Genomic DNA, 20,836 nt, shown 5'->3' on the forward strand with positions numbered 1-20,836 from the left:
AGCCCGCCCCTGTCTCCGGCCCTCCGCCGCCCCTTCCTGTCATGGCGGCGGCCGGGCCCCGGCAGCGCGACGAGGCGGCGGGGTGGAAAGCAGCCCTCCTCAGGAGCTGAGCGGCCGGTGCCGAGCGGGGACGCCGCCCAGCCCGGAGTCGGCGGCGTTGCGCTGCGGCGGGAGGTGACCGAGGTCCGCGGTCGGCGGCTGCCGCCGTGAGGGCAGGGCCTGCGGGCAGGGCTGGGCCGGGCCGGGCCGGGCCGCGTGGGCGGGCGACGGCCTCTCAGCGCTGCCGAGGGAGCGGGGAAGGCATCGCGCGGCGCCCTGGTGGCTGCGGGCCTGCCGGTGCGCGGGACCGGACGGTTCGTGCCGGGGAAGCTGGGCGGGGTGGGCAGGGCCCGTCCGGCGCTGGCCGGGAGTTTAAGTTCTTTCTGCTCGTGCCACTGCACTTCAGCGAAAGTATCTGTGTGGCCCTGGGTAAACGCTGCTTGTGTTTTCTTTCCCTCGGTTTCTTTGAGGTTCCCTCAAACCGGTTCTCCTGAACTCTGTGAAACCAGAAGGGCCATTTGTCCTAGAGCATATTCACAGGGAGCTTCACTGGGAGGGACCGGCACTTAAATCCGCGTTCCCTCTGTCGTCCTGTGCGCACAGCTCCCAGGGCCGTGCCGTGCCAGTGGTTTGTGTTGGCCACCCGTCCTGAAGCCCAGGGATAGGCCCAGTATGGAGTGTGTAGTGAGCCGGCACAGGGCAGCAGGCAGCAGAGCGTGTTCTGATCTGCCATCATGATAAGGCTTCAGAGATTTGTTTCAGCCACGTGGAAAAGGAAGTGAAAAGTTGCAAACTCGCCATAATTACCTCATGACATTAAGTTGCATATTTTTGTAACTGGTTGTTCTCATTCCCACGCAGATGCTTGTAGAACAGCGATCTCATTGGTTGGCTTTTGGGAATAGAATCCAAGGCAGAAGGAAGGGAGGTCCTGTCATGTTCCTTTTGTTTTCCATGCAGATATTGCTGAAGGACCTGCTTTCTACTGCTTTCGGCGTTTAACTTCCTTGTGGGGTCAGCAGCATGTCTTCCGCCGGGTGTACCTCAAGACTTCTCCTGGTCCTCACTTCACTGCTGCTGGTGCTGCCAGTGGTTGAAGCCATGGACGCAGGAGATACAATTGCCTTCCTGCTGGGCCTCGCTGTCAGTGTCATTGGATTCTGTGCCTGCCTTGGCTTGTATGCCAGGAAAAGAAATGGACAGCAATGATTTCAAGAAGATGCTCAAATGAAATGCGTTTCCTAACATTGCTTGGGGTTGAGGTCTGGGATTTAAAACTGTGCTTCAATTCTGGATAACTTTTGAAAACTTGTAGTAGATAATCCTGCAAACCCTCTTACTGTGCAATACAACAGATCAAGACCGTACTCAGTAGAAGGGATTTGTAGGATCTGTCATCATGACAGTAAGATGATTTTACATTGCTTGTGATTAAATAATGCCTTAGAGAAGGGTGAGAACTGTTTGAATGGGGGAGGAGAACCAGAGTGGTTCACAGTAAACAATGATAAATGGAATGTATGAGGGAGACCTTCAACAAGTTTTGCAATTTTGGTTTCAGGGGTTCATCAGGAGAAAGCAGCTATTAGTCTTCCAGTCAGGATGACAGAGCTTTGGAAATACCTCTGATGAGATAAGTAGCGAGCAGACTGCTTTGACATGAGTACATGTGCTCACATGGTTTGTAATGACAGCACCTAGCAGCTCACTTCCACTGTTACAGGGATGAGGGGAGAACTAAGAAAACATGGAAAACTTTTGTCTATTTATTTTTATTTTAGAATGTGCCTCTTCTGTAGCCTGTGTTCTTGTTACCAGAATGGGATAGTTGTTTTTTTTTTTTACTTCAACATGTAAAGCTGTGTGAATCAAGTAGGGAGTATGTTTTGTTGCCACTTCTTTATTTTCAGCACTCCGTTTTCATTTAAGCATGCTGAGTAAAGTGTTGTGTTTTGGTTTGGTTTGGTTTTTTGTTTGCTTTTTCCAAAAATGAAGATTTAGCTATTTTAGTGTGGAATTATATGTAGTGTTTCTGAATTAGGCAGTTATTAAATTTTATCAGGACAATTGTGCATATTTCTTTTGCAATATTGAAACAACTTGTTTTGTTAAAATCCTGGGTTTAGTAGACAAATTTGTTATTCTTGAATGTCCTCCTCATGATAAACTCAGTGTTGTTAGTTAAGTATTTAGGCTTCTTTTCTCACTGATACCTAAGAGTTCCACAGAATAGGACCAAAAACAAAGTAAAAATTTTTTGATGCAAAATTCTATTCATGCTCAGTCAAATAGTGTGTTATATGGTTGAAAGAATCTACTCAATAGCAGATCTAGAACCCATTTCTTTCTTTTCGTAGCAGTGTGGAAATGACACAGCTGAGAATGTCAACCACAAAGCCCTCAGGCTTATGAGGATGTTCTCACTGTCATCTTAGTTGAAGGAGCACATGAAAGCAAATAAATAACAGCAGGAAAGAAAAAAAAGCAGCAGAATAAGCAGCGGAGGAAGGTGAACTCTGTGCAGTTCACAGAATTTTGTTCTGATCTTGTGCTGTTGGCACTGCCACTCTTGGTAGAAATCTCGTCTTTTATCTTTCAAAGTTGGAGAGAAAAGGGGAAATGTGATGCAAAGTTATGTATGTTGATACTGTTCCTCCCCTTTCTCTGTTAGTGTCTCTGTTTAGTAGAGCACAAAGCAATGACTGGAATTGCAAAATAGGTTTTACGTAAATAATTGGATGGGCAGATCATGTTCTACCAATTCTAAGATTCCTATATTCCATGTACCATATGTGGCTGTTTTGACTTCTGTCTGTTCAGAAGCTGGAGAGAGAAGTCCAGTTTATTTCAGTCTCATAATTGTGTCTGTCTCATGGTTAATGGAGGAAGGTATAATGAAAGTATCCAAAATACTGTGGGGTTGAAACTGGGATTCAGCCCAGCAAGCCACATTAATCTTAGTTTCTGCTCTCAAACTACTGGAATTACAATGGTCCCAAAGTTGCTCTGCTGAAATGCAAGCCTTGCCAAGTAGCTCTTCTCGTACCCCTTTTTTGGCTTCCAAAGGCCACAGTGGGACAGCCCTAAAATGAGCTGTGAATAGTAGTGTCACCTTCAAAGTTCAGTATGTGATTTTTCAACTGAGTGTGTGCAAGCACGCATCATGTGTGATTTGCATTCAGGCTTGGCTGAACTATTATTACCCTTACAAACAACAAAACACCTGACAACTCAGTACGCTTTGCATTGCCCCACATTTGAGAAGTCTGCCACTTTTTCAGTAGAATATTAAATAATGCTTTCAATAGTAGAAATTTTATCACAAGCAGCTTTTCTCAGACTCCTTCATCATCAATTTGGAACAGATATGAGATCCCTGGCTACAGTTTCACGGGATTGTGCAACACTTTCACTGTAGGAGTACAACATTTTGGTGGAATAATTAGCATTGGGCTATAGAGAAATGAGGAACTGTGTTCTTTGCCTGAAGCTGTATGTACTTCATTGAAAGGTGTTTGCACAGCATAATGGTATTGTTTCCTGGGTTCTGACAGAAGCTTTATTGTCGAAGACTTGCATTTGTCAATTACTTAAATGTAAAATTTGATATCGCTGTTTTTCTTCTGCTTTAATAAACTTTCACATATGATTTGTTATCAGTCTGATGAAGTAATTTTTATGAAGAGGAAAACAGAGATGACAGAAATGACTGAAACTGCTGAAAATGCTTATATTAAATATTTTCTTAGGTACTTTACTTATGTTAGATGACTTTGCACACTCAGGTAAAAGATCCTTTCCGTTTTGTTAAAATATGTGTACCTCTCTTTGTCCTATTACTGGTATGCATGAAATCTAATGTCAATATTCTAGTATATCTAATTTCAGTATTAGTCATTTGAGAGCACTTCACAGGGGCTCATCTTACCTTGAATCTAAAAGCTTGCAGTTGTGCAGGAGCCTGTTTCTCTGGTACAAGGGAGACTTGAAGCTTTTTTTTTTTTTTTTTTGGACTGTGAATTTTCAACATTATTATGCCTTTGTACCAGAAAAGCCATTTATGGCAGTTTTCTAGCTAGAGACCCAAGTATATAAAGGACCATTTTCTTTTGAAGAAAAGATGTTCTAATGCTGTACAGTTATTTGAATGATACATTTTTTTTTACTTCCAAAGAGGTTGTTTTATCCCAGCTTTTTATGAAAACGGGGTTCTAGTTTTTTTGAGACTTCAGTTCAGTAGTGCACAAAGCAGTTTTGTGCACTGAGTTAACACCATTAGTGGCTACATTCGGAGCAGAAAGCAAAAACAGCCTGACAACGCCTACCTCTTAACAAGCAACCTCCCCTCTCATTAGCCCAAGAAAGTTGTAAATGAGGAACAAGTTGCTTTTGACTGCTGTGATTTCCATCTGCCTTTACAGCAGCTTAGCTCAAAACAAGCTGTCCCACAGCATTTAACAGCCAACCTGCAGTCCCTTTGTGAATGGACAGATGTCATTTGTTGCTCACTGCGCACCTCCAATTGCTGCACAACAGCTAGGCATTGCTGCTCTGTTGCATACAGCTGTACCTGAGAACGGAATGCAAACAGTGCATCCAGTTCCTAATGCCCTTGCCTCTCTGGGTGTACTAAAACTGATAAAACACTTCTGTGAACCCTTTCTCCCACACAGATAAATCCTGCTGCTGGCGGTGACACTGCTTTAGTACTATATTGACACTAGCAATTTTATGTTGTCTTCCATCTGTAAGTGTTTTATGTTTACAGATATTAATGCTTGCATACCCTTTGTATCCTTCTTTGAATGAGAAAAGTGGAACTAGTCAGTGACTTCACTATGGTGTCATAGGAAACATGGCATCTCCAGGATGCTCACTGGAATTTCTGGAGTGTATTGTCCATACAGTTTGCAATCACTGTGCCCCCGCAATTAGTGCTGCCCCTGGACTAGCCCAGAGACGTTGTGTGCTGACTGGGCACAGTCTGAATCCTAGGTTCTTCTTCTTAGTAAAAAAGCTGTTTACAGGAGCTTTGTGAAAATGGAGTAGGGGAGTTGAATTCACCATTTTTAATAAGATAACGCATGACTAAATGGAAGAACTGTAATAGGTCTGTTGCCATGGTAAATGCTCTAATTATTATACTACAAAACCTTTCCATTCATTTTTACATCTGCTGAAAGGTTTGGCAGATCTAAGCTGATGTAATGTCAGGAGATTCTTAAGAGTGGTGGAGAGGAGGGCTTGGATCTGGTTGTCCTCCCATTTTACACTGAACAAATTGCTATGAAGTGATGTGAAGTTAAATGGGGGGGGCTTGTTCACCAGATTAGAAAAATAAGAGCAGTATCTAGAATTAAAAGCAGCAAAACATCTAGGGTGAGCTTTGATGATATTGAGGATGCACAGCACCCGAAACACTTTGTTCCCAGTGAAACTGATCTTTTAACTTCTGCGGAACAAGGTTTTAATGTGTTAGATAATGACTGAAAAGTAAACCATACCACTAAGGGTTAATTCACAAAAGAATGTAACCATCTTTAAAATTAGAAAGATTTTCAGTTCATGTGAATAGGCAAGAGTACATAAATATTACATTTTCAATATTCAGAAAGAAAGCTTTTCAGCAAGCAAGCTGGAATGTACCTACTAAGGTTTGGTATGGAGACTACTGTAAAAGCACGCCTATTCTGAACTGAAAACAAAAAAAAAAGTACAATGAAATTAAATAGATATTCAAAATATTTCCAGATATTGACTGGTCTCCCCAACTGCCCCATATTTGCAAATATGTGGGAAGCTCTATCAAATTTAGGAGCAGGCACAACAGGCAGCTAGCACAGCATTTTGTTTCTGGATCATTCATCTTGCAGAACCAAGATATTGATGAGAAAATCAACACGAAGCAGCCCATTGGAGTGCTAAGTGGGAGAACAAGCTCTTGATGATTTCGAAGACCTGAAAGTAGGGTGGCCCCTAGCAGATCTCTGAACTGCAACCATTACAATTGGGAAAAAGCATCTTGTCCCCATATACTGGGGCTTGCTGCTGGGTTGGGTTGAAGTTTTTCTTCTACCTGAGCTTCACTGTGTTGGCTGTGTTCCTTCTCAATTGTTTTTGTGTTGGAAATTTCATCTGGAATCCACATTTCCAGCAGCTCTCCCAGCTGCCTTCATTCAAGGCACGAAAATGCTCATGCACATCTTCATACTGTTACTTCGCAAATAAAAGAGCTTGAAAATTACCTTTTCTCTCCAAATGGGGTCAAAATACTGCAGAGCAACGTAGTTCTCCAAAATTCATTAGAGAAGGATCTGTCTTTGTCTTTTGTTCTTCTGTTAATACAGTTCTTCACACACATTGCTGTAAAACGAAGATTAAATGACACAACAGCATGTCCCTTCCAAACCCCCTCAAAGAAAAGCAGCAGTCCTAAAACATGACCAATTTTAATCCCAGCACAATTAAAGCGAGGAAAATTGTCATTTTTATCAACATATGTTCACTTTCTATTTCGTGAGTTACCTATGAAACCAGGATGTCTTTAATTAATTCCAGAACTGTTCAAGGACATTTTCTGCCAACCTTTTTCAGAACTTAGCAGTATGGAAATTACACGGTAAATACCTGCACTTATTTCTCAGACTTTAACCTAATATGATCTAGCTGTGATTGTTCAGAAGTCACATGTAGCAGTTCTAAAATGTATTTGAATCTCCTTAAATGATGTAGAGTATTAGCAGAAGTCATCCTGACTCATTTTTTTCTCAAACGTATTTATTTCAGTGTCTTCACGAATGGCAAGGAACAATTATGCCTTGTTAAAGTTTGAGCTTTTAAGAAAAGCCATTTGTGGTCAACTTCGAAAAGTCTACCTGAGATTTGGAGACAGTTTATACCTGACAGTGTTTATATAATCTACATCTATCAAAAAATAAAAGTCCTTTTTTTCAGTAAAAAGTAGTATCTCAATGGGCCTTACACAAATCACTTTTCATCTCTTCATAAAAATTAAAGATGTTGACCATATATCCAGTGCAGTTGCCAATAGGAAACCAGTACTCGGCAATAAATGTCACAGCCATGTTTTTCATTCTGTTGTATTTGCAGAAAGAAAGCATAAATCCCAGAAACCATTGTACGTTAAGAATAGGCAGAAAGTGCTTTCTCAAGAACAAGTCAGTGTTATCTAGCAATAATTATGGCCCTAGTGAAAAAGTCAGTGAAGTCAGCTCAAAAAATTTTATTGTCTTAAAGTTAAATCAAGCTCTCTTAAAGGGGTGATCAAACTGTGTCTTTTGAGTCCCATACAACTTTGTCACGGCCATCTCTCATGCCAGGGTTTTGGCAGCAGGCTGTGCTGATGTAAGGGATGCTGGGTAACCTCACAGATGCTGGGTAACCTTAAATCCTGCCTGGGGTGTGACACAGCTGGGTCTCCCTGGGTTCCAACTGCACACCCAGGCCATTACTACCTCTTCTCTCCAAGGAGTCATCTCCTGCTATGACAAAAACCGAATAGTTGATCAGGTCTTTGTTTAGATGCTCTCAGTTACAACTGTATGGCTTATGAGTCTTTAACCTTCTTCCATGCCAGATTTCAGATTTCAAAATTCAGTATTGGAGATTACTCTTTATTTTTAAAGACCTTGTATGTTTTTTCAAATACAGACTGTATGTGGAGTCTGCGCTTGGAATTGAGAGAAGTAGGAAAGCAAAGATCACTGCTAGAACTCAAGGGTGACTGAAAGCACATCTCTAAATTGCCTATCCTTAAAAGGAGAAAAATCTTATCTGGGAAGAGATCAAGCCAGGAAATCGGCTAGGTGACCTGCAGAGTTCCTTTCCAACCTAATTTACTGTGTGATTCTATGAAATCTTAGTTGTAAATGGGATGCATAAACAGCAGCTCAATTCACTCGTATCTATATGGCAAACAAGGATGTATTTGTGGTGAATAAATCTAATCACAGTGTGAGCCCATAGGGAACCTGACCACAAAAGCTGTGAGGCTGTTCAGTCATCATGTAAGACCACAGGGAAACCAGATGTACCAGGATTCTCCCACTGCGTCTAGTGAAACTCAATCCCCAAGGCATTAAAAGGTTATGGAAAAAAGGGAGCAAATACAGCATATGTACAGTAATCCTCTTTTCGGAGTAGAATTTTAGAGATGGGCTTATGGGGCTAGTGCTATACTCCAAATGGAATTCAGTGCTTCAGTTCAAAGCCTCAAATGTGAATTACCTCAACTCCTGACAAATTCAGCATTTCTAAAATATTAAGATTTGACAGCCCGAAAAAAGACTGTGTTGCACACAGTGTTCACATTGCATCAGTGGGGGGTTTGGACAAGGTCAGAGACAAAATGCAGGTTTGGATGCAGCAGCTAAGTCAATAGGATCGAGGGCTTCCTATCTTTTGACCCATAGAACACCTTGCAACAGATGGTGCCCAGGGGGAACTACAGCCACATTAGGCTCCAGCCCCATCTGATTCGTTATGAAAATATTACCTAAAATATTTATTTGATTAACTGAATGCCAAATTTTCATCTGGTTAAGAAAAAGCTTGAAGTTGCTGAAATCAGTACAGTCATCCTGATTTAAATTCATTTTGAACAGCAATCACAAGAGGCTTCATTCTGACCTTGCACCAGCCCTTACACTTCTGTGTAATGCAGTAGAATTATTCTTGATTTCCATTTATGTGAAAATCTAAATTGGTTCTTAAAATAGATGCTGTCTTTTTTTTTTTTCTCTCAGTCCGCTACCAGTAAATTATTTGACCTACATCTTAATAAATATTGGAAAAAAATGTTCTCCCCACTCCTATTCTACAAATACATTTCAGAACTCATATATTCAATTTATACTCCATTGGTTTTCCTCCAAGATTTATCACCCAAGGAAAAGGGAAACCCACAGGACAGCCCACTCTCAAGGACGCCAGACTAATATAAAGTTCCTGTTCACTCACTTTTAATGCATGTGTGCTGCACACGCCCGATGTGCATCAGCTTATGTTTCTGTCTTGTTTTTTCTCTATTATTCCAGTAGTAAGACAGATCGGTTTTGTCTCTATGTCAAACAGTTCTCCAAGAGCTCCCTCCACCTAGTCTGCATAAGGTTCTCTGTACTGAATGAGAAGCGCTTTGTAAATCTTTTTCTATCCAGAAGTAGCAAGCAAATCCCAGTAAGAAAGATTTTATGTTCAATTTCATAAGGACCAACAAGTAAATTACTATAGCTGCAAGTTAGAGGTGTAAAGCAGTCAAAATCTGAACTTTCATGAGTTTTGCCAGAAGTTTCTTTGCTTAACTCCCAATAGACTTAATGGGAAATAACCATGAAAATCCCTTCTGCTTCCGAAGGAGTACTTACTGACCTTCCACTGCTGAATGAACAGCATGTGATCACATTATGCACACCACCAAAATAAACTGAGTGTATTCAAAATGAATTCCCAATTATCTGAAACTGGCCATACTTACTAGATACCAGTTTGCTGCCTTAATATATCACAGTGACAAGTCTTAATGCAGGACAACAAAAGTTGACCGATTCACTGCAAAATACATGTTTGCCAAGCAAATGTCATACAAGCGAGGTGGAAGGCACTGACAAATAGACCCTAAATACACCCTCATCCGTGTAGTAGCAGCTGAAATATTTGTTCAGAAGGATTTCCACATCCTGTCACAGGACTGAGCTTTCATCTTTTCTCTGTCTGCTGTGGAAAAAAACGCTCCTCTTGTCCTATGTTTGCAGCACCTGCACTCATTTTTCATGAAGAAAGCTAAGGAAACAGACTTCAAGAGTGAAGGACTGCTTTTTTTCCCTTGTTGAACGATCCCTACCACCAACTTATAGTAACTATTTCTGGTCTCATTAACAAGATGGAGAAATGTGCAGGTTATATAGAACTAGGACATTTGCAATGCGTTTTCTAAGTACTTATGTTTCTCTAAACTTACCACAGAAATAAAAGCATGTAAACTACTCTGGTTCAAAAATCTCCTTCAAGGATCTTCTCACTGAACAGAGCAGAACAAATCTTTCACCAGTGCAGTCACTTCAGAAATTCTTTCTTAAAACTGCTAAATCATGCAGTTTTATTCACATTACAGCATATCGAAGCTTTAAGAGATGATCGTGATTCAAGGTCTACTAGACCTGCATCTCTTTCTTCCTTTTAGCACCTAGAAACCCAGTGTTTATATCTCAGCATATTCTTACTACTACTCGTTATTCATCTTTTTTATACTGTTCAATTTCAGAAATCTCTAGGTGTGATTTAAGACATATTTTTACATTAAAAAGAGGCATTTAGCACTGTTTTGAAATGTGCTTTACTCTATCTATTCATTAGGAGCCATATTTGAATATCTGTATCTCCAGTTTAGCAGATTTTAAAGTAAAGGTTAATCAGCTTAAGGGTCAAAAACCCACTTCACCTTAACATTGCTTTGATATAAACAGGTCCAGAATTGTACTCCAAGACTGCAAAGTGAAGCAGAAGTCTGAAAGTTTCAAACTAAGGCTGTAACTATAGCTCTCTTCTCCTCCCTGTATCTACCAAAAGCTATCCCAACTTCATTATATAACTCACCCAAATTGGTCAAAAGTACATTTAAATCTAGCCTTGTGTTTTCACAAATTCTACGTACTCAATTCCCTCTGGCTGCTTGTGACAGCAGAAAAACACTTCTTACATTTCTACAACACGCTTTTTCTTCTCATTTCTGTCTCATTCCAGACTGGCCATTAGACTACCCTCCTCCTTTTTTAACTTTTCTTTCTCTGTCAGCATCACCAGGTTTCCTCAGGATGTGGTCCACATTTTAGTAACTAATCCACTTTGGCAAATAAATCATTCTGAGCAATTGCTAACTCTTTTTGTCTGAGAATCTTATCAGCATTTCATGATGTTCCATGGTTGGCCCTTTGAAAATTCAATACACCAAAAAGCTTAGGAAAAAAAACTGTTCTCTTTTCAGTACAGAGCACGCAGGTTGAAACAGAGATATCTGGAGGACCTGTGATATCAAAGAGAATTCATAAGTTCTACATAAATTCCTCAAATTGCCACAGTTTTGTTACACATGCATATTTATGAGGAGATATTATACATAATAGAGATATACAGTATATCAACTAAATGTTCTGTTAGTTTCTGAAGCATAACATTAATACCAAAGGCAGCACAGAACTACCTAACAGGTGTCTTCCTTGACTGCCTGTCCTGTACTGTAAGGAGCTGGTATGTTCACTCATCAAAGGAAATGAGTGCTTTTATGTCCAGGCACACATCTCAGATTAGGAAAAGCAGATCACTAGTATTTAGATCTCTTATTTCCACATTTAATTTTAATAATAGAGAGTGAATAAGTTCACCGAACTTTAAAAAAAGTATGAATATGCAGCAGAATCTCTGCGGTCCAGATGTGAGATGAAGAATGATCTGTGTGTCTTCCTCCCAGAAGAAGTCCTTAGAAAAGTCCCACCTGCCTGATGTGTTCAAGGGGCAGCAGCAGCAGCAGCACTGAGCCCAGAGCACATACAAATACTGCAGGAAGCCCACCTTCTGCATCACCACTTAGCACCAGGAGCTGCAATCCTGGAACACATGATTTCATGCGAATTCTGGATTCTCTGAATGTAAAAATAGAAGGGCAATGGCACTACAAAACAAAACAAAAAGGAAGTGAAAAGAGAAATTGATTATTGTGTCCACTGCCTCTAACAGTAAGATTTAGGTCTTGGCTGCTGCTTCATGGCCTGACCTGATGTAGTCAAGCAGAAAACAGAACAAAAACATCACTAAACAATTCAGGTAGCAGGGATCAGATCCCATGTGTTTCTCCTGCCAGCTGAGTGCCTTATTTAGTGCAGCACAATATCCTGTTGCTGCTCTGTTTTTTACTCTTTTCTTTAAATACCATTAGACATTCAAACATTGCCTAATTATATGCAAATACTAGTCCAATTAAGGACCAGATCTTGCCATTTGCTAACATTAGGCTAATTAGTTCTGTAGGTGACATTTCAATAAAACATTCATTCTTTCATACTGCCATGAAATAGGCAATTCAGTAATAACTTTGTATTTAAAATTCCATTACAGAACTGCAATCATGCAGTTCTTCCTACTGTACCATCACAGTGCTGCTCTGATAGTATCTGCAGAAATCATCTCGTGTTTCTTACAGATGACCTACCTTTACTGACATAGGCTGTTTCCTGCATCTGCACCATAAGTATCTTAACATTTACAGTCTTCCCTTCTTCCAGCGCATAAAGTGGCCTACAGGAAAGATGTGGAAAGTGTGTAGTGATAGCAAAAGGGTAATGGTTTGTAATGGTTTAAACTGAAACAGGGAATATTTAGACTAGATATTAGGAAGAAATTATTTACTCAGAGGGTGGTGAGACACAGGAATAGGTTGCCCAGAGATGATGTGAGTGCCCCATTCCTGGAGGTATTCAAAGCCAGGGTGCATGGGGATCTGTGTAGCCTGATCTAGTGGAAGGTGACTGTGCCCATAGCAGTGGGGTTGGAACAAGACCTGTTTAAGGTCCCTTCCAACCCAAACTGTTCTATGATTCCATAATGTAAAATGGCTTCTCCATATTCTACATATAAATGAGAACATTTCATACTTAATAACCAACAAACTTACAAAAGGAAACCATGCCACTAGGCTTTAGCTGTCAAATATTTAAGTTGCATTAAACAAGTAACAGCTGAGGTGACATGCAAGTACCCAGGAGTATCTCCACATCCTAGATCATAAGATCTGAAGATCAGAAGTAGGAGATATATTCATACAAAATATTCACAAAGCCAGCACTCATTTCACATCCCATGTTACAGAGTTGACTCTCCACTTTTTGAATCCTAAGCATTCAAAGCAATTATCATTTAGGACAATATATTATTTTTAACCATTATTTTGGGTTTGGTTTTTGGTGGTTTTTTTTTTTTTTTTGATTGATTGATTGTGGGTTTGTTGGTTGTTTTTGTTGTTGTTGTTGTTTGCTTTTGGTTTTGTTTTTCTGGCTTTGAATCAATCCTGCATCTGTATACTGTACATGTCTGTATTCAAATAAAAACTGAAACAATAAATTAGTAGGAAGTCTAATGCCTAACTGTGAACCGACCATATCAGCAAAAATAAGTATTTCTAACACTGACATTGTTAATTTTTGTCCCTGAGCATGGCCTAAAATTTCTCTGAAAGCTGTCAGTGACAGTTATCCTATTTTATCCTATTATTTTTAAATCCCTTTCTCAGTATATTGCTAGAAATAGAAAATGCTATTGCCAAATAGTGTCTGTAATCCGACAACATACTGTCCATTCATGGTTCACCTCTAACCTAACCTTAAAGATGGCAGAAGATTGGAGAACTGATACTCTCAACTCTGCAAAAAGGGATTGAGATATATCGCTGTACACAAATAACAGCCCTGCAAATAGTTCTTTGAGCACTAGAAGAAATGGAGCAGTAACTGTGCAACAGAAGCAAGGGGGAGCTCAGCAGTGTGACTATTAATCAGTTTGATATCAAACTAATGAACAGGATGATATCTTCAGTCTATCACAGAACCAGCAAGGTCTTTGGTTCTATTAGCATGTATCTGCTACTTGCCATTCTGCAGAGGCTGCGCATCTGTGCATACCCAAGCCTGGTCACAAAGAGTTTGGATTAGAAAGGAATGTCCCTGGGTTGTTCTGAGAATACAAGTGGGAAGAAGGTAAACTCCATGGCAAGCTGCCAACACCTACATTCACAAAACTTCAGGGACCTCAACATGCCTCTGAGATCACATACCTAACTTCACTAAAACTTCACTGCAGGCTCAGTGAAAAGGAGGAAATGTGCATAAATTTACTTAGTCATTATATAGCTTCATGATAGAAAGTATATGAAAAATAATGAACTATAATCACTCCTCTCATTAGGCCCCAACCACTTCCTAATTATCTCCAGTGAGCCAACAGCGCAAAAAGAATAGCTTTACGTAACTGGGATAGTGACATGCATTGCAAACGTGAGACATTCTGCACTTTGTACTGGATGCATAAAAATGCTGGACAGAGCTCAGCTGGAAGAAGTCATCCTTCCCTCATCCTCTCAAGCATTTGTAGGTTCCTGTCTCAAGGCAAGCAATCTCTCTGTAATGTCACCAATCCTATTCATTTTGCTCCACAGTGTTCCAGTGGCATCTGTAATGGTGATAAAAAAAAAGGGCTCTTGAATGCTGATTGGCACTGCTAATGACCATGACACTGCAGAGCTGCTGTGCGTTTCAGCAGTGGCCGGCTTATTTTGAGTCCTGACTTTCCATTTAGCAAAGTAAACCAAGAGCATGACATAGCCTCTGAGTAAGCATTTTATTGAAACTCAAGTGTTAAAATAGCACAGACCAAAGGACCATCAAACATAATACCTGAGAAGGGGTGAGATGGGCAAACAACAAAAACCAAAGACTTCTTCTGTTTAAAAAAGAAAATCCAGATGCTTTTGTCTAACATTGGTTCATACAGCTAGTAGACTGCACTTCTAAATTCACTGCAACTGATTTTCCTACTGAAGTACATATACACAGCTTTCTATGTTAATGGTCGTGTGGCGCTGGCTTGCATTGGCTAGAAATCTTACCTGGACTGAGGACACCTCCCTCTTACCCACACACAGTCAGAAGGGTGGCAGAAAGTAACATCTGTAACAGCAGGCAGAGGGGAGGCCAGGGCTGCTCAGGCTGCTCATAGCACAGCCGTGGGTCAGCGCTCCCGCTTCCTTTCCTGAATTCTGAATATGAAAGTCTCTGCTGGTTTCACACCATGTTGCTTTTGTATTACTGGTTAGGGAAGGTGCATGCAAAAGTCATACCACTCACCTAGGGTGACTTAGTCATGAGTTCATAACCATGCTCAGCACTGGTCCTTTCAACTGCTTCAGTTGCTGAATTGTACCACTACAGTGACTTCATATAACTGTATGTCACGCACAGAAAAAGTATGAGTGCAAGGAATGCATTTACAGTAGCTGAAAGATGCACTGCAATATAGCTTACAATAAATATGTACAATTAACTGGATTAATTAAATTTCAGATGAAAATACATTAAATACATGAGTTGTCACTTCTGTGAGACTATCCCCAGTGTCTGTGCATGTGCTTCAACAAATCCCATCTATTGCATGAGAAATGGTATTTTATTTCTGGCAAGAAGAAAGTTTTTTCCTTCCATTCCACATTCAATTAACAAAACATCAGCGGAATCTGTGGCATGTGAGGAGAGCAGACAGACAGTATATAGCATAAACTTCAGTAAGCTTGGCCCACATTCTCTTAAAGTACTGCTGAGAGGTTCATTCTCCTCCCCAGGAGTACAAAGAATAACAAGTGTCCTCCCAAGGTCAGCAACTCAGAACCTCACAGAGGACTACACTGCTGCTCATACTAACTAAAAGCTGTTGATGGAATGAGAAGTTTAATACTGCCCACTAACAGAACTGAAAGTGCAGTATTATTCAAATTAAAAAAATGATACATGGGTCCACAAGATAGTGTTTATTCTCTGTTTTGCTATTTTTTTTTATTTGAGCTGAAGAAGTTATTCAAAAATTTAGTTTAAAATATGACATTATTTATATGTACAATTTATGAGGAATCCAAGATGGCAACATCAGACAAATATTCTCAACCATTCAAAAATATTATCAAATCTATCTACTTGGAACGACTTCTTCAGCTACTGTAAATTTCCTTTTATTATTTTTATACCTGTGGAACTCCGTAGATCACTCTGAAAGTAATGCCTCCTCTATATACCCAGGGAAACTACAACAGATACAAAGAGCATGATAACACTACTTGACAGAGAAAATTCTCAGCTACAGAACACTGTTTTTCAACCACTGAAAACTGCCACCACCATTAGCTGTTCATTTTCACCGGCGATGAACAAGAGCCTGCATGCCGCACCTGTAAACATCTGCATCAGTGGAGGTGACCCACTGCCACTGTTGCCACAGCTGAAACGCACTGCCCATTGTGCGTTGGGCAGTGCCTCACTGTGCTCACATCCACTGGTTGATCTCCACAAACATTCAGCAGGCATCGATGAATGTCAGTGGGTGCCGTTTTTTCTTCATGGAGGAATTCAGTGACACAACTTGGCTTCATAGCACTTCCATGTCAGACGCCATTTTGTCAGACTGCCCCTCTGCTGCCATCTGTTGCAGGGCAACAACAGGATACTGGCAGAAGGTTCAACCTCTACTGCCAACATCCGCCTCTGACGTCATGGGCCAACATCATAAAATAGGAGGCTTTACTTTCTGAGAAGCCTTGTAAATCACTGATTTGCATAACTGTGCATGTGAGTAGCTGTATCCTTGATCAGTTTTTATTACCACTCCACCCTGGCTATGAAAATAGTTTGGTAATTCTTCAGTACAGGACAGGGCACATACGGTGAACAAACCACAAAGGCAGCAGGAACCTCTTTCTCTCTCTAAATCACATATATATATAAAGGCCAACTTTTACTTTCTTTACTTGCTCGCACAAATAAGTTAGCAGTGCAATTTCATATAGGTAATTATTTATGGACAGGGTTAAGTTCATTTGCATTTCTGACCACCTGATAGAAGTGATGTCAAGTCCACACTACCTGAATTGCATGAAAAATAACTGAACACTATAATACACACTTAGTAGTGTATCTGTGAAAGCTAGATGCAAAAGATGTGTGTTCCATCTCTCAAATATAGTTCTAATGAAAACAAAAAAGTCTTAAAAGGTGTTTAGAAGCCTAGGGATACAGATAAATATCTAATGGGATTTTCAGAAGCATACTGGTTTCTTTCCATTACAGTCACACAAAGTAGATATTTCCTTCTAAGGATTTTCTGTATTTTCAGAAGATAACCTTTTGTATATTTGCCCTTAAATCTTTATTTATCCCCGTGTAAATATGCAACACAGACCAATTTTCAAGAACAAAAATTAAGTTTCAGAGGGCAGTTTTGAAACAGTTTTAAAATATGTCATTAAACACTTCTGAGAAATATTTAAAAAACAACTGAGGATCTGGCTAAAAATTAATAAAAATAAATCGCAATAATTATCCATAGGAATTGTTCTTGATAGTCATACGAATGCGGTTTTGCTATAGGAGAAAATAGGCATCACCAAGAGGGAGAGCAGACATCTTCAGCATGGGGGGAAATTTATGTCTGTGCTCAGAGCCAACCCAGGAGCCAGACATTACCAACAATGTCTTTACTCTGCAAACATTTTACAAAGCACAAGAACCAAATATACTGCAGGTGAAATTCTCCACTGTGCAGGGGTCCTTCACAGGTCTCTGTATTACATAAGTCCTACTTAAATACTATTCTAAAGTTGCACAAATCTACAGCACTGGCATGAAATTTCCCTTGGAAGAATTCCTTGAGCCCTTTGAAAAGGATGTACTTTGATAGCATCTATCACAGTCTCTTAAGCAATACATAAATCTTGTGCTGGCCTCTGCACTGAGGTGGGTACACCTTGCAGAATATCTCTCCTGTTCTGAAGAAATGTCACAAAATCCTACAGTGCTTTACAGTTTGCACTTAGCAGACTGAGCAGACATTACATACTGCCAAATTTCCGAACCACCAGTAAACACCTTGGTTTCTGAAATAATCAAGAGAGCAGAGGCATGAATATTTTACAGGTTAGCTACTCACAGTGTCTGGCCCTAGACTTGAAATCCTGATTCTGCTGAAACTGGTGAGAGTTGTTACTGACAATGGTGAGGCCAATATCTCACTCCATCTTTCCAACTGATAGTCACTTGTCATCACTAGCCTCTGCTCCAGCCCAATCTCTACCTCAGACTCCATTAGTGAGATTTCTCAGTGCCAAAAGTCTGTTCCATTCTGGGGAAAAAGCTTGAGACCATGAGAATCACCTACCAAGCATGCCTAGCTTGCTCACAACTTTGGTACATGATTCCTCAAAAGAAATCAAGTGCCATGCACCCAAACTACTGCTATTTCTTTACAACAGTGTTCAACCATATGCCATGCAGGTTCTAGAATTCCTGATACCTGGCTGTGTGTATCCAAATGTAAATCTCATGGGAATGAGCTGCCTTGATATCTTGCCAAAGACTAAATGCTGCTAGGTATGACCCTCCAATAAGGTGATCCTGATCTGGGGGTGGATCTAATATGTCCAATTCACTGCACCCAGACCCATGTTTTTTCTCAAACACTGTCTGAAAAGAAAATTTCAACAGTCCAAATATGGGAACCTTAGTTATGAGCAATAATGCAGAGTACCTCACCAGTTACATTCTACACTATGATTCTGTCTTTATGAAAAGTTAAATAACAACATAAGGACAAAAGGAAAGAGCTCTGTACTATAACCCTCAATAAATTTACAGTAGGTTTGCCCAAACATGTAAATACAGGAAATAGTCTTGGCTCTTATAGTTTGCAAGGAACATTCTAATTACTCTGCTGTTAGCTCTCATGGGGTAAGTAAATTCTATTGCTCCTACGCTTCACTTGTACTCTGTCCTCTTACCCTTCTTTCCCAGGGAAAAGCACACTTAGACACTTCAGTTTAAGGGAGAGAAAGATATTTATCTCCCCAACAGTAATCAGTTCTTTTCTCTGAGATGCTTACATGGCACACAGGTTCTCCTTCTTGTCCTTAACGTTGCTGCCCTTACACTGAAGAATGGGCCACTCATTCTGAATTCCTGATCCCTTCCTGTGGCAAAGCCCCAAGAAATTCTGCTTGGCTATCCTAATCATCTCACTTTGCGACAGAGGCTTCCTCAGAATTCTTTTTCTGTACCTTTCCACCCTCTTGAACACTTGTTCTGAAGAATAACTCAGAACAGATCTCTTCATCTGTCCTTAGAAACTACTGCATGACACCTTTTTTGGAATGATGACAACGACAATTATGTCATATTGTTTACTTTTAAATACAAATCCTAAATTAGAGTCTACAAATAGGCTCTGGCTGTGAACATACTACAGCTATCCTGCAACAAATATGATCAACCTGCTCCCTAATCTGGTATTTTAAGTGTTTAATTTTAAAAGCATTCAGAGAATTCTTTGCTGTATTAAAAAGACTACTCTTACCAGCTTGGTAGTCATTTTCTTGTCCTTCACATTTTAACTTTGAGAATGACCATAAAAGTCATAGTAGATGTATCTTTGTGTGCATATATTTAACAACAGGAGTAGCTGAAAAGTCTTTGTGAAAGGGAAATTAACAAATTAACCCCAAAGATGAGCCACCAACCCAACTTCATATTGATTACATTAATGAAAAGAAAGAAAAAAAAAATATGTGGCAACTGAGCTCTGTGTGAGTTTTCCGTTCAAGAAAAAGACACATGCATGAAACACTGCCATTTTTTGTTTTAAGTAGCTGTATTGTCCAGTGACTGCAGATCCAGGGCCTAACTGCACTGCCACTGAAACCGGTCTTGTTGTTTGGCCCTTAATTCCAAGGATTTTGAGATAGTGACAAAAAGAACCCGAACTTTGACAGCAGCTTTAAAGATACCTGTAGTCTACTAAGGGTCTCAAAGACATGACGCACATTACAAAGCACCCCCATGGGTCTGTTCCCCTGAATAACCCATTTTGACACAACTGGAAGATCCCAATGACAAAGTTGTAAGGAGCGGCTGAGGGAACTGGAGTTGTTCAGTCTGAAGAAGAGGAGGTTCAGGGATGACCTTATCGCTCTCTACAACTCCCTGAAAGGAGGTTGTAGTGAGGTGGGGGTTTGTCTCCCTTCCCAGGTAACAGTGACAGGACAAGAGCTAATAATGGCTTTAATTTGCGTCAGGGGAGGTTCAGGTTGGATCTTAGGAAAAACAACTCCTCAGAAGGAGCGGTGAGGCATCGGCACAGGCTGCCCAGGGACGTGGTGGAGTCACCATCCCTGGAGGTGTTCAAGAACCGTGGAGGTGTGGCAATGAGGGACAGGGTTAGCACATATGGTAGGGATGGGTTGGTGGTTGGACTACATGGTCTTAGTGGCCTTCTCCAGCCTTAATGATTCTATGATTCTAATCTCCCAATCTCCCTATCCAAAAGAAGTTCCACAACCTCTTTCAAGCCAAAACAAATTATATTGGGTGCAACTCTCTTTTAAATGCTATTTTTCTTGTATAAACTCCCCTACAGCCTGAAGGGGCAGGAGGGCTGAGGGACAGGCTCTTGCAAGCGTTGATTTTTTTCCCCAAATCCTTCCCATTTTATCCAGCTTGCCGGACAGTGGCATCCCACACGGGTCTGCCCACCGGCTGGCTGACAGCATCTAGGCCGCACCCGCCTCGGGCCCCGCCGGCTTCGTCCGGTGACAGCACCGGCCTGCTGGGCACCGGGCCCCGGCCCGTCGAGTCGCCCCACCGCCCGGCCCGCTCGCGCCGCGCTGGCCCCGCTGGGGCAGAGCGGGCTGACATGAGCGCTCGGACCCGCTGCCATGAAGCGCGCTGGCATTTCTGAGCTGTTTTGCCTGAATTTTGAGAAAGGCGCTTTGCCGGCGGCAGGGTGGGAAGACTCGGGGGAACCGCAGCGCCCTGACGACCCCGCAGCCAATACGCCTTCCCCGAACCGCGGCAGGAAGGCATCCCCGGGCGGGGACGGGGCAGGGACCGCCGGCGGCGGGATCCGAGCGGGTGACAGCTGCGCGGCGGCCGCTTCCTCGCCCCCGTTTCCAGCGAAAGGGGCGGGAGGGGGAGTTCAAAGGCAT

General features: G+C 41.2%; 1 protein-coding gene and 1 long non-coding RNA gene across 3 annotated transcripts; one reads left to right on the top strand and one right to left on the bottom strand.

The window, feature by feature from the left end:
* Window positions 1-30: 30 nt before the first annotated feature.
* Window positions 31-3,695, top strand: LOC107052650 (small integral membrane protein 30). Of its 2 annotated transcripts, none has more exons than XM_025154056.3 (2): window positions 31-183; window positions 1,000-3,695. In XM_025154056.3, exon 2 carries the CDS (start codon window positions 1,063-1,065, stop codon window positions 1,246-1,248), a length of 186 nt encoding a protein of 61 aa, XP_025009824.2. In that variant the 5' UTR covers window positions 31-183; window positions 1,000-1,062; the 3' UTR covers window positions 1,249-3,695. The 2 variants fall into 2 exon arrangements, with proteins under 2 accessions (XP_025009824.2, XP_025009828.2); XM_025154060.3 differs by lacking the exon at window positions 31-183 and adding an exon at window positions 258-353.
* On the bottom strand, window positions 1,836-20,517 carry LOC121107433. The gene is made up of 3 exons (XR_005841585.2): window positions 12,457-20,517; window positions 12,260-12,345; window positions 1,836-11,722 (listed from the first exon to the last, which is right to left on the bottom strand). It is a non-coding gene; the product is annotated as an uncharacterized LOC121107433 (long non-coding RNA).
* Between the last annotated feature and the right edge of the window lie 319 nt (window positions 20,518-20,836).

The sequence above is a fragment of the Gallus gallus genome, chromosome 1 (genome assembly GCF_016699485.2).
Source record: "Gallus gallus isolate bGalGal1 chromosome 1, bGalGal1.mat.broiler.GRCg7b, whole genome shotgun sequence".
Lineage (NCBI taxonomy): Eukaryota > Metazoa > Chordata > Aves > Galliformes > Phasianidae > Gallus > Gallus gallus.

Bases quoted from the DNA above. Each gene is read 5' to 3' on its own strand.
- LOC107052650 (XM_025154056.3), top strand. From the start codon at position 1,063: ATGTCTTCCGCCGGGTGTACCTCAAGACTTCTCCTGGTCCTCACTTCA.